This window comes from Monodelphis domestica, chromosome 1, assembly GCF_027887165.1.
Source record: "Monodelphis domestica isolate mMonDom1 chromosome 1, mMonDom1.pri, whole genome shotgun sequence".
In the NCBI taxonomy this organism is placed as follows: Eukaryota; Metazoa; Chordata; class Mammalia; order Didelphimorphia; family Didelphidae; genus Monodelphis; species Monodelphis domestica.
Genome location: NC_077227.1, coordinates 79765364 through 79783125, shown reverse-complemented (window position 1 = coordinate 79783125; position 17762 = coordinate 79765364). Strand labels below are relative to the sequence as shown.

Below are 17762 nucleotides of genomic sequence, written 5' to 3'. Positions count from 1 at the left end.
GTTACTGCCCTAATCACTGGAGTTAAAAAAGTGAAAAACAGTTCTTGCCCTGGAGGAACTTCTATTCTATTGGTTTCTTCACAATGGAGAATACAACTACATGCCCATGGCAGCCAAGTAGATTGATTATTTTTAATTTTTAATTGTTGGTGTCAATGTTTCCTTGCTCTAGAACTGGTTAAATGAGAGCTGATGAATCACTCCAGTAAAACTGTTGGTGAAATGGACTTTTCTTATCTCTGTCTATTTATTAAATGCCCTGAATTTCAGAACATATTTTCTTAAAAAATAAAATGAACTATTTTGATATTTTGTTTTAAGTCATGTTTTTTAATTAAGAAATGTGGAAAGTATGACTGATTTTACCAGAGTTCCATATCTCCTTTTTAACTTTAAAGTTTGAAAGGTTTACAAATGTGATGAAGTATTACATGAAAATAAGTAATTTTATTCTAGATTACTAAAGAGTGCTTGCATGTTTTCAATGAATTAAAACCACATTCTACATATGAATTTTTTTTTGGTAGAGAACATTTTTTTAAAAACTCATTTTATTTCTAGAACACCAGTTTACCTCAAGAACAATTTAGTCACAAAAGTCCCAATCTTCTAAATTTACTGTGTATGCTCAATTTTTGATTACTTTGTAAAACTCTGGAAAGCCTTTGATAATCTTTGAACTAGTAATTTATATTTTAACTGAACACCATTAAATGTCAAAAACAACCATAGATCTGGAAGTAGTGAAAGCTACAACTTTGAAAAGGGAAAAGAGATAAAGAGTGGAGAGTAGAAGCACAGTGAGGACTGGTAGGCATTAAATAAGACCACTTGACCTACATGTTTATTAAGCACCTGTTATGTGGAAATGTCATTCACTGATGTAGATCAGAAGATTATCTCCAACTTTGAGGCCTAGAGTTGTCTGGGGTATTGAGGGGGTGACACTGAGACTTTAACTTATGGTCTCGCAGCTAGCCTAAGTCAGAGGTAGGACTTGAATCATCTTGTTGAGACTACTGCTCTATTGACTACATGAATAGTCAATAATAGAACTAGATGCCTGGTAACTGCAAATTGTCTTGGAAAACTACAAATTAGTATTGTTGAATTTTTGTTGATTTTGCCAAACCTTTCCCAATTTGAGTTTAAGCTGGTTGGGGCAGTTTGACACACCTTTACCACTTGTTTCTACTTCAATCCAAAGGCAGAAATAACATGAACTAAAGTAATTACGGGGTAATTTGGATATTGTAGGCAGAAGTAAAGCATAATAATGTGCTGTGAATGTAGGTACAGGAGTTTCTAGCTGGGTGGTGGGAATCAAGGGAAAACATGGAGGAGTGGACATTTGAAATGGACCTCAAAAGAGTAGCATTTCAACAGGTGGAGGGAAATTTCTTTAAGTGAGGTGTTACAGGAATATGACTAGTTCTTCCCTTTCTCTGCCTCTTGCTCTGTTTCCCAGAATATAGTGCCATTTTGTCAGTGCAGATATAGTTAGGAAGAATCCCAGCCTATGATGTGTAGCACAGGAAAAGACAAGGTGATGCCAGGGAACTGCCTTCTCTATACCAGGTACACCATCCTATTCAATGGCAGTGCCAAGTACTTGATAGGTAAAGAGAACAAAGCAGATGGATCTGTGAGGCAGTTGTTACTTGGTTTTGCTCAAGTCCTAACAGGAGATGTCTAGATGTATTTTAGGAAGTAAGTAGAGATTGCTAAGGAAGAGATTCAGAGGAATGTTGGGAAATAAGGATGAAAAGGTTTTCATTTGAGGAATATTATAAAGAAGTAATGAGGGGCAGGTAGGTTGCACAGTGGCTTGAGCTCCTAGCCTGGAGTTTAAATCTGGCCTCAGATACTTCCTGACTGATTGGGCAAGTCACTGAACCCCAATTGCCTAGCCTTCACCACTTTTGTGTCTTAGAATTGATACTAGTGCAGAAAGTAAGGGTTTTAAAGAAATTTAGTCATGTTGTTATGGAAAAAATGCATGCTAAATATTAATTCTACAGCAAACTACCATAGGTAGCATGCTTTCTTGTAATGGTTAAACACAGCAGATATCGGTTCTGACAAGTGTAGGTGTAGTTTTCCTGTATTAATTGGCCTCATGAGACCCTTGATGTTTTCACTCTTATTCCCAAATCTCCATTCACAGGGCATCCCCTTAGTTCGGCATCTTATCCCCTTTGTAGCCTCCTAACTGGCGTCAAGACCCCCTTTTCCAATCCATCCTCCACATAGCTGCTGAAGCGATTTTTCAAAAGTGGAGATCTAACTATGATACTGCCATCTAAAAATCAAATGCAGTCCTTTGTGTTGCTTTAAACCTTTCACAACCAAGCTCCAGCCTCCCTTTCTAGCTGCACATAAACTGGCCTTGCTTTTCCTCCCATATTCAGGCCTTTAGAGTGTACTCTCCATTGCTCTCCTAGCTTATGGGGCCTCTTCCACCACACATCATACATACACAGTTATATAGGTTTAGGGTTAATTTGGAACTGGGAGTCCAGAGACTTAGCTAGTACATCCAACCCATTCATTTTGCAGATAAGGAAATCTGAGGCTAAATAAAATGACTTGCCCAAGGTCACACAGTTAATATATATATCAGGTGGGATTTGAACCCTAGTCCTAAAGGACTTTAGAACCAGTCTCTGAATTACAGAGCAGAAGCTATTTTTTTCCTCTTTCCTTAGTGCACAATGGCTGTCACATTTTAAATACTTAAAACTCTATATTGTTTCATCTGTTGCAAAGAAGTAATACTCCAGAGGAATTTACTTTCTACCATACTACATCATATTTAATTTTTTCTTTCCCTTCCCCCAACATATTTCTTTCCACTGGAATATCTGTACACAAAAGCCACAGGCCACAATAATTTTTTTAGAGAGGGCAATCTCTTGCATTTGTGTAATGAAGGAGATCCCCAAACCTAAATGAAGCCCAGAAACCATTACACTAATCTTCAGGTATATTCAGCCTGAAGCTAGGTACTACTTTCCCACATATATTCCAGCCCCCTCCCCATGAATTCAACTCAGAATGGAAATAATATTCTGTTGCGACTTTCTGATGTTAAAGCTAAAGGCCTTGCATCTTGCCTGTAACATCGATGCTAAGCTGAGACAAAATGCAATGCTTACAGTAGAAAAACAGGAATTGGAAGATTTGGGCATGGACTTCCATACCTCCAGCCTTCCATTGGTTATTGGAACCAGTTTGACTCGTTTCACTGGTAAGTAGCCTATCCAAGCAGCCCACCAAGATCCCAAACCTGTTTGATGCAGGGAGATAGCATGCAGCTTTTCCCAGGCTCCCATCCCATTGGTGGGGCCAATACTCTAGGACAGGCGTGTCCTACCTGGATCAAGGGCCCCAGAATCAGATTAGAATTGGGAAATATTTGGATACAAATATGATAGAACAGATCCTATTACTTTTAAAAGTTGTCAATGTGAAGCCTGCAGGGATCCTTATGTACAGATTGGTGGCCCCTGTTTGGGTTTGGGTTTGACACTCCTCCAGGATATCTGGAATATGGAGAAGGAAGAAGAGGGGTAAGTGAGCACATAGTCAAGGCAGGAGAGAGAGCTGCTTTTTAATATGTGGAGAGCCTGATCTCCCGGTGAGTTGAAGATTCAGGTCCTAAGGAGTAGAGCAGGAAGGGAGCTTAAAGGTCTCACACCAAACTCCGTTGAGGAAAACGAGACTCAGAGAAGTTCCGTAGTTTGCCTGGGTCAGACAGCTAAAGTCTGAGGCAAAATCTGAATGGAGGTGTTCGGGATGCCAGTTTGAAGCCGATGACCATCAATTTTGCAACCATTATTAATCTTTATTAGTAAAACCCTTTTGTTATTGATAGTGAGAAAAAAAAATTTCAGTGTCAGGCTGTTGTAGATTCAGAATGAATGAGGTTGTACTGAATTGAAGGTTCAGAATGAATGAGATGGTACAGAACATACTTAGGAAACTGAGCCACCTTGGGGTGGGGTAGGAGGGTTGGGATGGAGAGGGTTCAAGATTGACATGAGAAAAGGACTTGGCTTATCAAAGCCTCAAGTGTGGTGAGCTTCCCTGCTGCATTGCGGTGAGGATGTTCAAGAATCCAAAAAACGTTAATATTCAGCCGCAGGGAAATGTGTATAAAACGGAATTAAACTTCTTATTAAAAGGTACATTTTCTTTAGTAGTGAGTCTCCAGCTTCTAAACAATTACATTCCTGTCCAAGTTTGTCCAACTACTCCCCACCCCCTGTTTTTAGGACTCATGACATCCCTAGGAGAAGCTCTGCTGTCAGCTAACTGTTTTCTTTCTTACTCGCTTCTGGGTCCGCAGATAGACACATGCATGAGGAAGAGAGAATATTTCTTTAATGAGTACAACAGCCCAAACCAACCTAACCCTGTGGTTCAGGGTACATCCACACGTGGTCCTGCACACCCTGAGGGAGGGGGTTGAATGTTGACAAGTCACAGCAATCACTCAAGAATATATGCCTGCTACAAACAGCCTAGAGTACATCATCTTAGACATTTGGAACTTTCTTTTGCATTACAAAACTGAATCAAGACGTGATTGTCAGGGTTGGAGAACAGAAGCTCGGGAGGCTTCAGCTATGTGAGTTTAGTGCTCTTTCTTCTCAGCCTCCCTTGCTTCTTTGTTAGATGACTGTTTTCTCCCGCTGAAAATGGATCAATAGAAGGGAATTCCTAATTGAAAGATTGAACATCTTCAGTCTCTAATAGCTTCTTGCAGTCTAGTTTGGAGTATATTACAGTGATGGCGATAACCTCTCAGCTTCACTGTATACGAACAGCATTATCTTCAGAAATAATAGACAATGCAGGCTCCATGATCTCCTTCTGAAGAATAGTGTCCTCTGGGACAGCTGCCTCGGTCCATGGTGCAGGAGCCACAAGTCTCCCTGAGAGTGATTTCCATGTCACTAAAAAGGTGCAAAATCAGGGATATCTGAGGCAACTCTGCTAATCTCCTTCCTCTTCTCGCTTCCTATGAAACTTTAACAGCATATTTCAGTCTAGTGGAATCTTTGGTGTTGCTCTGACTGTCGATAAGAACCAAAGGTGTATGTTGATGATTCTTTATTATATCAGCGACGCTGTTAAAGTGCTGGATGAAGAAAACAGACACATTAAAACTGATTCTAGACTTTAACTCCTTAAGAGCCCAGTCTAATCCCTATTTTTTCTACAGCACCTTCTACAAGTAAGTGAACTCTCATTCCAATAGAAGTACCATCCTTATGAATGTCCTCCAAAAAATGAATTGCCCAGGAGCTGGAGGAGCTGGATTTGAGTCTCAACTTTTCAAACTGTCTTATTGTGTGACTTAAGAGAATTCACTTTCTCTCTCGAGGCCTTGGCCTCCTCACCTGTGAAAAGATGCAGCTGGAATAGATAACCATTAAGATTTCTTCTATAGATCTAATACTTTTGGTTCCATTATTTCTACTTAATATTTCATTAGATGAAACCACAGAGTTTCCTAGAGGGTGGGGAACCCTAAATCCCCCTCCCATCCTTGCAGATTATATCGATTGGAAGAGCAGAAAGTCATCTTTCTAGCCATAGAGCCCCTGTTCATTCAGTGAGTCACCTAGCATTTGTTAAGTGCGTGATAAACTTTGGGGACATAAAAAAGGAGCGAGAGTAGTCCCTGATCTCAAGGACCTCATAGCCTAATGGGTGAAACAACATGCAAATCACTGCATTCAAACAAGATGTGTACAAGCTAAATTGGGGACAGTCTCTGAGGGAAGGCACTTTCATTAAGGGGAATTGGAAAAGGCCTCTTGAAGAAGGTGGGATTTTAGCTGAGACATAAGCTAGGAAGCATGGATCAAGAGGAGTGGATAGCCAGTGAACATGTGGGAGGAATACCGAGGAGGCCAGTGTTAGTCCATATATAATGCTGTTATTTTATTTAAGGGCACATACAGGCCCTTTAAGGAAAAGCTTCCTAACCAATGAGGCTGTCCCAAATTGGAAAGGGGAGCTTCAAGGAGTAGCGAGGTGGCCCCTTAGGAATGGTTTGGACGACCACTTGGGGAGAACGTAGGAGGAGTCTTGTTCCGCTAGGGGTTGGGCTGCATCACGCCTCAGGAGCGTGTCCACTCCGATTCTAAGAGGCATTCCTCCTTGGGGACTCTGGACTAGAGACAGTAGTTGCCCCCGTCCAGGTCTAACATTCTAAGGATGCTTTTGCCATCTAGCGGTCAAGATACGTAAATTCTATAGAAGAAGAACCCACAAAGCCATCTCCTGGCCGAACTGGAAATGCCCTAGGAATGAGTACAGACATTCACCTTACCGGTGACCGTTGCAAAATTACTTTTGGAATTTCTAAGATGAAATTTCCAAGAAGTCTACAATGCGTGGAGACAGGCTAGCTGCCTCCATTTGTTTGAAGTCTGGTCACAGGGAGGGGAAAGCGCATCTATTGGAAGTATCGCTCCAGAGGGCAGATCTAGAACTAGTGGAGAGAATCTATGGAAAAACTTTCTATTGCTCAGAGCTACCTTCAGAAGCAGGGAACTCCCAAGCCCTGGAAGTGCTAGATGAGCACAGCTTTACGTTTGTACAAATTTTACCTGCCCTCCAGACCAAGCCCTGGCTCCTCCAGGCGGTTTTTCCTTACTGTTCCCCCTCAGAGTTCACCTTTCAGTGGGAGAGTAGCCTGGCTAAGTAACTAAGGATTAAGCTTTAACACGTGTCCAGACTGAGGGGCTCCAAAGAGTTTGCCCTGTATTTAGAGCCCCTAATTGTTCTCATTGCATTTCTGTTCCTGACACCAGCCTGGTAAACTGGTCATCGATACTTCTGCATCGGTTCTCAGAACGTGAGCCTGGTGTTCCTAATCCTGCCCTGGAAATACAGTCTCTAGTCTTGCCTTGCCAGTTAATTAACTTTTGGGGGATTTGGATGTTGAGTTCTGGTTTTGGCCATGATTATAACCTTGCTGTGGATGTACTCCACCATAGCCCTTACTGGGGACCTGGGCCTTTCTGTCTCTTCTGCCTGACCTCAGATAGAATCCATAGCATGAGAACATTGCCATTTAATTTATTTTAATTTAATAATTATGATGCAAAATTTATGCATAATTTTATATTTTGTGCATTTTATATTTATGCATAATTTATGCAGAACATAAATTATGCATAATTTTATATTATGCAACATAATATTTTATATTATGTTGCATATGAGTTGTCTCTAGATCAAGGCTATAAATCTCCTGAGGTCTGGGTAGAACCGAGCAATGCTCATGTTTGATATTTCTTTCATATAACCGACGGAACCGTGAAGCACGTTGAATTGAATTGAAGGAGTTACTCACCTCTTCACCATTTTTTTTACTGCCCAAAGCATACTGTTTTGTTGTTTCAATATACCGCACAGGGATGTTATAAACTCGTCTGTTATAGAATACAACTAATGTATATGGCTGCTTGGAGTTGTGACCAGAGCTTTTCCTTATAAGAAATGATCCATCCTAGTTGTAGAGCAAAATAAAAGAAGAATCACCATTATAGTTAGTATTGCTATTTATTACTTGCTTAAAAAATAGGAAACTCCTTTTTAAGGATAATAAAGAAAGGCATTCTTGGCCTTTGAATGTCTTTTCATTGGAAAAAGCACTGGACTTCTCAGAAAACTTGACTTCCAATCTTTGCTCTGTCACTTAGAATCACACATTTTGGAGCTGAAAGGGACTTTGGAGTTCTAGGGCAATTCCTTCATTTTACAGATAAAGAACTGAATCTTTTTTTTTTTAACCCTCACCTTCCTCCTTGGAGTCAATACTGTATATTGGTTCCAAGGCAGAAGAGTGATAGGGGCTAGGCAATGGGGGTCAAGTGACTTGCCCAGGGTCACACAGCTGGGAAGTGTCTGAGGCCAGATTTGAAACGAACAATCTTTAGAGAGGTGGTAAAGCTTCCCAATATCACATATCTAGTAAGTGTCCAAGACAGGATCTGAATCTAAGTTCTTTGATTCTAAATCTAGTGTGCTTTCCACTGCTGGCAGTGTGATCTGGGCCAAGTCATTTAACCTCAAATCCCTTATCTGTAAATTGTAGATGCTGCCACATCACAGGGTCATTGTGAGGGTCAAGTGAAACCAGGTATGTGAAAGTACTTTGTAAACTGTAAAATACTATTAAAATGTGAAAAATTATCAGAATTTATGCTCTACCTTTCTCAATAAAATTCCAGTGTGGCATAAATGGATGGAGAGCTGGCTTCGAATTCAAGCCTCACCTCTGGTACATTCCAGCTGTGTGACCCTGGGCAAATGATTTAACCTCTCAGTATTACAGGCAATAAACTTGGAGGTCACTAAGTCCAACTTCCTCAGTTTGCAGAGGGGAAAGCCAAACTCTAGAGAGAGGGAATGACTTTTCCCAGGTTACTTAAGTAGTAAAGTTTGGGAGGTGGGTTTTCCCTTAGACTTCCATCATCTTACCTTAGTACCATGGTTACAAAATGATGGAAGCAAATAGAACCGTTTGGTTATAGGAATAGCAAATACGCATGAAAGAATGTATTAATATTGTCTCTAGATCTTTTTAAAAGATATGCTAATTTTTACTTCTTGTAACTTCAGTCAACATAATTTATTTGAAAAAATAACATTTGATAAAAACCAGCCAGGCATTGTATCACTTCAGAATAATTTCTAATTTCTTTTACAAAGAGCGAAACCTTGGGTTATGAGTAGGCAAATGGCTACCCTTCCTGTACATGGTCTCATTCTTGCCCCTATTTCTCCTAGCAATCATCATTTCCAGGAAGGGGAAGAAGACCTATCAGATGTCAAGATGTTGCACTCTGGCCACCTGGATATTGAAGAAAATGCTACTATCAGCCTCTGGTCTATAGGAATCTATTTCCCTTTTCTTCTTCCTTTCTCAGGATCCAGAACTAGCATAGAGTGGTACACTGAGGATAGAGCATCTTGGTTCATAGGGAAAGCTTGAAGTACCTCTTGAGTACACATATTTCTCTTAAATGAGATGCAGTGAAATACGGGCAGCAGAATATTAGAGGGTTATAGGGGACCAGAGGAAGGGATTACGGTGTGGTATCAGCACCCATGCATTATGGGAGGGAAATTTACACAATGTAGGAGAAGAGAATAGACGAAAGGCGGAAAAAGGGGAAGAAGAAATGAGCTAATGGAGGGACACACGGTACAGGTGAGAGAAGGAAAAGAGAAAATAGAGAACAGTCCCTTGTCAAACTGTGCAAATGCTCTGGGAATGAGCTTAAATATCTACCCTCCCGGTGAAAGTTATTGGGGGGGGTAATAATTCTAAAGCCACAGCAGATAAAATAGGGATAAAATAATAACTGACTAGATGGGGCGTTAAAGCTTGTAAATCTCTTTATGCATGTCTTGTGTGAGCTTTCCAGCAGCTCTGGGCAGTGGGATGGAAATGGAAACAGAGAGGTTGAGTCACTTGCCCACGGTCGTGCCGCTGGTGGGCATCGGAATCTGGCTGGGGGAGAGCCATGGAAGCATTGGGGCCGAGTCCAAGTGAGAAGCCTGTGTGGCAGACCCGTAGAGTGGTCTTTCCATGGGCAGAAAGAACAGAAATCTGGGCAAGAAGCAGGTCTGGGGAGAAGATCTTCCCTTCTGTGTTGAGGATGTTCAGTCTGGGGCATTTAAGTGGTGTCGCCCGAGATGTCCCGGTGCCACGTCCGGCTCTCTGCCCCTTGGCTCACGGTGCCTTTCTCTAGGGGAATGAACGGGTTTCCCTCGGCCTCTGTTTCCAAGTTGGTGCCGGGACCTCTTTCTAGAGAAGCACTGCCGGGTGGGAGAAAGAGCCTCAGGCGCAGGGGAAGCACCGTTAGGAGGAGCAGAAAGGCTTCTTGCAGAAGGCGAGACTTTAGCCTGAAGGAACTTGAGGGAAGCGGGGAGGTGGAGACGAGGAAGGAGAGCCTTCTAAAGATGGCAGACAGTTGGTGAAAAGCACAGAATTGGAAAATGGGGTGTCTTGTGCAAGGAAGAGTGCGAAGGTCAGTGTCACTCAGTTGCAAAGACTACGGAGGGGGAGCATAAGAAGACCAGGAATAGAGGAAGGAGTCAAGTTATGAAGGATTAAAAAAACAATCAAAGGGGGTGGGGGGGGGAGAGGAGGGGAAGAAAGTGTGGGCGGCTGGGTGGCTCAGTGGATGCAGAGCTAGGCCTAGAGGCGGGAGGTCCTGGGTTCAAATGTGGCCTCAGACACTCCTCAGCTGGGTGACCCTGGGCATGTCACTTAACCCCCATTGCCTAGCCCTTACCACTCTTCTGCCTTGGAACCGGTACACAGTATTGATTCCAAGATGGAAGGTAAGGGTTTAAAAAAAATCCCCAAAGGATTTTATATTTGATCCTAGAAGTGATAGGGAGCCACTGGGATATGCTGAATAGATCTGTACTTCAGGAAGGCAGCTTTGATGACTGAATGGAGGATGGGCTGGAGTGGGAAGAGACTTGTTGAGGCAGGGAAAACTAGAATAAGAGTCCAGGTGTAAGGTGATGGGAGTCTGGACCAGGTTGGTGGCTGGCCGAACAGAGATGGGATGTATACAAGAAATATGATGAATGGACAGGACGTGGACAGCTTTCATGTGGGGTAACATGGAGATGAGAGAACGAGCAGTCAAAAATGACGCCTAGATTGTAAATCTGGGTAAAGGAGAGGCTGCTGGGAGCAATAAGGAATTTAGGAAAAGGGGGAGATTTTGGAGGAAAGATAATGAATTCAGTTTTGTACATACTGAATTTAGATTTTGTCTCTTCAGGGGCCTGAATGAGAAAAACAGATGTAAAAAAGTTTTGTAAAACAAGTGCTACAGAAAAGAAATGGCAATGGTGGGCTGTACACACATTTTAGAATGAAAAAACCTACCCTGTTGGATTTGTATAATGCAGCCTCGGCTGATTTTCGATCACAAGAACCAGCGTACCACGGTTTGCAGTGAATTTCGGCTTCCTGCAGAGCCAAGAGCACATTAAAATGATCAATACATAGGAGAAACTAAAGAGAACTCTGTATCATTTAGTTGCCCGAGGAGAGAGCATGGGGAGAGCGCAAGATCTGCACATTCCTCAGTTCACATCCCAACTTTGCCACTGAACGTCTGCATTTTTGACCCTGGAAGTCTCTCCAACTTTCTGGGCTTGGCAACTGCTCACTTTCCAGATCTGTACCATAAGGGCTGGACTAGATGGCCTCCCTCTACTTATGACCCAGGAAGAGAAGCTGTGTGCGTGTGTGGCGACGTGTTCTCTTACAAGACGGAACTCTCACACTTTTGGAAGAAAAGCAAGTGCACAGCAGATGGTGGTTTGACCCCTTCCCTACCCTGGATCTGTGAGAAACTCAAAGAAACGATGTTCTTCCTCCTGGTTAGAGGCGTGGGAATCATGGGAATCACCGCCCACCACTGCTGGGACCTCAAAGGCGACCACAGCCAATTGAAAAAGGGTCTATCCAGCACGGAGCTCACTCTCTCCGCCCCTGGCTTCATGGAGGCTCTCTATATTCCCACATCTCTGCCTAGAGCTCCCATCCCATATTTCCAGATAGTTGCCGAGTGAGCCCATCTAGAGTTCCCACCATAACCTCCAACCCGACATAGCTAATGCTGAACTTTCTCGTCCCTCCCCCCATAACTGTATTTCTGTGATGGCCTCATGTCCTCCCCGTTTGCTCTGTAGACTTAGAACCTTGGACTCGCCTTTCATCCCTTCCTTTCAGGCGGCCTCCCTCCTCCCCTTGTAATCGGGTCCCAAGTCTATTTTGATAATAACGTGCCTCCCTCCTCTTTTGCCATTCTTGTTCTTACGGCAGCTTCTGTCGTTCAGACCCTCCAGATCTTCGCCCAGCTATCGTAGCCGTCTCCTCCCTCGCTGGCCTTTCCCCTTCCCTCTCTTTCTTACTCTCTCTTTCATCTGATTTTCATCTCACTGTCTCAGCGAGCCTCTAACATAACATAGCCCAATGCAGGGAAAATATTCCTGGACTTGGATCAGGAGGACGGAGCTGGAATAGCCATTCTAGCACCGGCTTACCTCAGACAAACGGATGCAGCCTTAATCACCTCATCATACAACTGGGTTCATAATGCTCACACTACCAACCTCACAAAGCCACCATAAGGAAAGTACTCGGTAACCCATAAGGCTTTTTTTTTTTTAATGGACAAAAGTCATTATGGTTAGAAATGATAAGAGAATATGCTTCGATTATATCACTCCTCTACTAAAAACCTAAACTTTTTTTTTAACATTGCTTTGAATAAAATATAATAATTTATTTCTGGTTTGAGGTCCTGGACAAGCTGGCGTCTCAAGTCATATATTCTTTATTTTGTTGCTAGTCATGTCCAACTTTCCCATGACCCTATGGACCATAGCACTAACACTGGCCATCTTCCATGGGTTTTCTTGACAAAGATCCTAGAGTGGTTTGCCATTTTCTTCTCCAGTGGATGAAGGCAAAGAGAAGGTAAGTGACTTGTCCTGCATCACAGAGCTAGTAAGTGTTTGAGGCTAGAATTGGACTCTGGTCTTCCTCATTACAGCCTGCATATTATATCCTCCAACCAAACTGGACCAATTCCCTTACACTGCCTCCATCTTTCCTTTTTTCTGCTCTCGTTGTCATTGCTTAATGTAAAAAATAGACTCGAATACAGGACTACAATCCCCACGAGCCTTTGCTCCACTTCCCCAGAATGCCTTGAAATCTCACCTGGGCCAAGATGGAGAAGGTATTTAAGCTGATTCAAAGGCTCTATTGACTCTTAGACTTCCATTTGGGGCAGATGTGGCTTTTTTCATAATATAGAGAGAAACTAATTTCTACCTGCCTCAGATGCCTCAGTCTCCCCGTCTCCCCTAAATTTTAATCTTTACATTCTTCTGGGGTGAGCCTTCACATTGCTACCTGTTGAAATCCTTCCTTTTCTTCAGGGCCTCACTCAGTTGTCACCTCCCCTAGGAAGCCTTCTCTGAGGTTCTCAGCTGAGGGTCATCACCAATTTTGAGCATCCCCTTGTTTGGATTTCTTCTTTGCACACGTCTCACTTTTTTAGCTGCCAAATCTTGTGTGTGTGTGTGCATGTGTATAGACTCAGATACATGCCTAGAAGAGTAGATACCCATGGAGGAGTACACAAGGGCAGCCAGGTGGTGCCATAGTGCCTAGAATGCCAGGACTGGAGTCAGGAAAACTCATCTTCTTGAGTTCAAATCTAGCCTCAGATACTTACTAGCTGGGTGACCCTGGGCAAGTCATAACCCCAATTGCCTCATTATTTTGTGTACGTGTTTCAACCTCATTAGGTTGCAAGCTATGTCTCACACTGTCTTCATTTCCCTAGTGATTTGCATCTAGTAGGTACTCAGGAAATGTTTGTTAAATTGAATTAAATGAAAGAGTGTGTGATCTAACTCCATTTCAGTTCTCTCTCTAACTAAAACTCTCTCTTCTCTGCTGCTGTGTTCTTCACCACTTGAAGAGTTCATACAAACAGGATATGATTTCATACCTGATCTGACAAACAGGAATTGGCTGGAAAACTGGGTAATGGAATATCCATGCTGGAACTCAGCACCTCTGGAGGCTCTAAAGAGGATTTGAGATGAGTCAAATAGAGAAAGAAATACAAGGCTTAGTCTCTTCCCTCAGGGTGTTTACAATCTGGCTGGGAGATTTGGCAGAAACATGACGACCAACTACAGGATTACAAAAAATATGATGTAAGTGATGGCTTGTCTATAGGCTAAAAGCATAAGAGATGTTAGAAGGAGGCAGAAGCCAGCCGGGGGCTGAGTGGTCAGGAAGAGCTTCATGGAGGAGCTGAGATTTGAGCTGGGCCTTGCCACATGGGTAGGGATTGAGGAGGTGAACAGGTTGGATTGGGAGTTCTAAACAGAGAGAAGCACAAACAAAAGAAAGGCAGAGAAGAGCCCGACTTGTCACTTCACATAGTTTGCTCAGTTTCAGGATCAAACAGTTATTTGGAGAGAAGAGAAAAGGAAAGAGAAATTAAATATTTGATTTGCATTTTATTAACACTAATAGTGGCACACAAGTGAATAGGATGGATAAGGGTCCAGTCTTACTAAAACAAAGTTTAAAATTTTTTTTTGAAACAGTCCTCCATCTATGTCTTCCCACCCCCAACCAGGATTTGAATAGACTCTGAAACATGACAGTAAAATTTAGTTCCATTCACTCTGACGTGCACTGGTGCCCTCATAATTTCTCTCTCTCTGTCCCTGCAGTGTTGTCCTCAGTGACACCTACTGGAAGACAAATGAACAAAACCAATCTTCCAGTTGTAAGGAGGTCTCAGAGGACATATGGTAGTCCAGGACCTTATGAGTGAGGTTAGGATCAGGCTCTTGGGAAAGGTCCCTATATAATCTGAGTCTTAGAGAATCTCAGAGTTGGGGCGGCCTCATCATCTAATCCAAACTCATGCATGAAAAAGAATTTCCATTGTAACAGAACAACAATGGTCATACATCATTTGCTTGAAGACTTCCAGTGACACCTTCCATTACCTTTTGAGGCAGCCCATTTTTGGATGACTAATTTTTAGAAAGGTTTTCTTTATATCAAGCTTATATTTGCTTCTTGATCACTTCCACCTAGTGCTATTAGTTAGTTTTTCATTCTAGGGTCAGAAAGAACTAATTCATTTCTCTAGATTCCTAGCCTAATAAACATGGCATATTATGGAATGCCTTAAAAGTTATAATAAGATAATCACTGATTTGACTGAAAGGTTTTCTTCAAAATGTTTCAGTGAAAATTTCAATAATGTTCATAGTGTGGGAATGGGCTTTTAAATCATCCATGGTTTGGAATAACCTCAAATCTTTGTTTCTAATATCTTATTGTGTGATATAAACTTAAATATCTTTCACAAATTCAATAATGACTAAAATTTTTATAATTATAACTAGTCACTAATAATGAATATAATTAAATATGATTAAATTAGCATAATTTTATTCTCAATTTAATGATTTAGTGAAAATTCCATTTGGCTAACATAATTCTCATACCCATTAAAATCCTCCTCCCAAATCTTTCATGAATATAAGAGGTGATTTTGTATAGATGGATTACAAATAATTTTTTGTGTAATGGCGAGAAAGCTTTTCTCAGAGACAAGAGCTCTGTGGTCTAATCTTGGCTATGCCACCAATCCAGTCTTTGACCTTGAACAAGTTTCTTGACTTCTCGTTACCACACTTTCCTCATTTCTAAAGTGCAAGGAGAGAGGGAAGGAATGCCAGACTAAACAATGTTGGAGAACCTTGTATTTCCAACTACCTATGCTTTTGTAATTTCACTGCTTATACAATACTCTCCAATTAGTTCAACATAATATTTCCATTTTACCATATAAAATATCATACCTTCCCATCCCTTTCCTCCTCTAGATGTTCACACAATGGATGAAGCAAGTTAAGGATTTGGCATTTACTTACTATGGAGTTTAAGTTAGTTTGTTTAAGACTAGACTTGTAATCTCTTCTACCAATGCAGATCAGACTGTCCCAAGAAGAGAAGTTGGGGCACTGAAGTCACTCAACTAGTATGTATGGGACTGGAACTCAGGTCTTCCTGATTCCAAAGCTAGCTCTCTACACCTCTGTGTCTCAGACCTTTTATTATACCTCCACATTGCAAGGATCTGTGATTCTGTCACTGTGTACTTTCTTTGAGGCAGATTCCAGTCTTTTTAGTAGGTGAACCTGCAAGAGTTGTTGTGCCTCAAAAGTCATTGTCTTGTAGTGGACCTGGCAATGATCCTTTTTGAGTTCATCTAGACTGGCACTTCTATGATGGCCATACACTGAAGAGCAATTCTCAGAACTTTCCCAGGTGAGGCACCTGCTAAAGCTTTTACTTTATTACCACAGTGTTAAGGAACTTAAGGTTACCTTCATGCCAGGATGAGGAGGTGGAAGAGAGAGTCTGAGCTATTATTAAATTAAATATTGTGAAATGCTATTTTATTGGTTGGTTGCGTATATTTATCAAATTAACCAGAAAATGAATGGCCAAATCGCTTAATTCTATACAATCTTATTGTAAATAAAAACCATCCTTGATTTTATTATCAGTAACTCATTTCACTTACTTGGTGGAGGAACAGGTTTCTGTTGGACTGGTCTGAAATAAAACAGAAATCTAGTTAAGGATAAAATGTAGCATGAATCAGTTGGCCTTTTTTAATGATAAAGATTTAACTCTAGAAGAGTATAAATACAGAGAGACAATTATCAACGAGCACATCTGAAGTACTAGTTATGTGACTTTGAGTAAGTTAAGTAAACTTTCTGGACCTCAATTTCTTAATCTAAAAATGATGGATAAATGAGGGGATTTAATGTGGGAATGTAAAGGGGATCATATGTGGAAAATATTTCATCTGCTTCATTGCAGACGTCCCTTTCTATAGTGATGAGAGGGAACATAAAGAACAAAATAATTCTTACTTGTTGACCGTGGGAAATGGTGGTTGTTGTCGGTGTTCCAGCCTCTGGCCAGGCACTCTGCCTCGGTGACGTTCAGCAGGTATAGGCTTTTCTACATGGGGAAAGTTCTCAGTTCAGGGTTATGAGGAAACACAATTTCCCCTGCCAAACCATAAAACTGAGTGGGAAGAACTAATCCATGCCCTGCTTTGCCTGTGTTTAATTTCACTATGTTGTGCATCTGTCTATCCTAGCTGAGGCGGCATGTCACGGCTTATGATTCTAAAAGACCACCAAGGAATATTCCCAGAGTCTCTGGCCTAACATCACGAGGTTTATAGCACAATACTCCCAAGTTCAAGGAAGGGAGACTCGAGAATGATGTCTCCAGTCTACTGTCTCAGACTGAACATCAGCTCCTTGCATGGGCTATGCTCAGTCTTCTTGGAAAGTAGAGATTTGGGGTCCCTGTCCTGCCTGCACCAATGTGAGGAGAACCTTCTGGATAGCAGTACATGCACCAGCACATCATAGAGCAGAAGCAGGGATCCTTCCACTTTTCTTTCCCTTCGTACAAATCCCTAACATGTTAGAATGAATGCATGGAAGAGTGGATGGAAGTTCCAAGAAGTCTGGTTTCAGCTCACTGTAAGAAAGAACTTTGTAATAATAAAAGCTATCCAGAAGTGGGCTGAAAGGGCTTGAATTCAGATCTCAGATCAGCTGTTTAACTTTTTGGGCAAATCACTTAACTCTTCTGGGTCTCAGTTTGACCATCAGTCAAAAGGGACAGGGAGAAGAAGGTCATATTACTTGATGGTCTTTGAGGTCCTTCTCTCTCTAGCTCTTGCTGTTTCTAGAGGCACTCAAAAGGAGGCTGTGGAGTTAGAGAAGAGCTTCCCATTTCATTGGTGCATAGATTTAAAGCTGAAAGGGCCTTAGAGGCCAACTGGTCCAATCCTCTGGTCCAATCCTCTCCTCCCCAGATAAAGAAATTAAAGGTCCAAGATGTAAAGCCACATAGCAAGTAAATGATGGCAGACCTAGAATTTGGAGCCAGACCCTCTGACTATAAGTTCAGATCATTTTCCATTGCATTACTATGCCTTCTGGTCAGGGCTGGACTAAATGACCTTCTAAGGTCCCTTCTAAATCTGACTGGTGTGTTCATTGCTCCTTTCTTGGTGCTATAGAAGATCCTGATATTTTGAAGATGTACATGGGTA

General features: G+C 41.8%; 1 protein-coding gene across 2 annotated transcripts in view; it reads right to left on the bottom strand.

The window, feature by feature from the left end:
• Positions 1-4364: 4364 nt before the first annotated feature.
• Positions 4365-17762, bottom strand: part of BLNK (B cell linker) — a 119359-nt gene continuing 105961 nt past the window's right edge. For both annotated transcript variants that reach the window (XM_007478711.3, XM_007478712.3), the window contains exons 14-19: positions 16558-16648; positions 16200-16231; positions 13587-13663; positions 10940-11023; positions 7376-7531; positions 4365-5146 (exon numbers count right to left, since the gene is read on the bottom strand). In XM_007478711.3, coding sequence (XP_007478773.2) covers positions 5027-5146; positions 7376-7531; positions 10940-11023; positions 13587-13663; positions 16200-16231; positions 16558-16648 — 560 coding nt within the window. In that variant the 3' untranslated portion in view covers positions 4365-5026. The remainder of the gene's footprint in view (positions 5147-7375; positions 7532-10939; positions 11024-13586; positions 13664-16199; positions 16232-16557; positions 16649-17762) is intronic.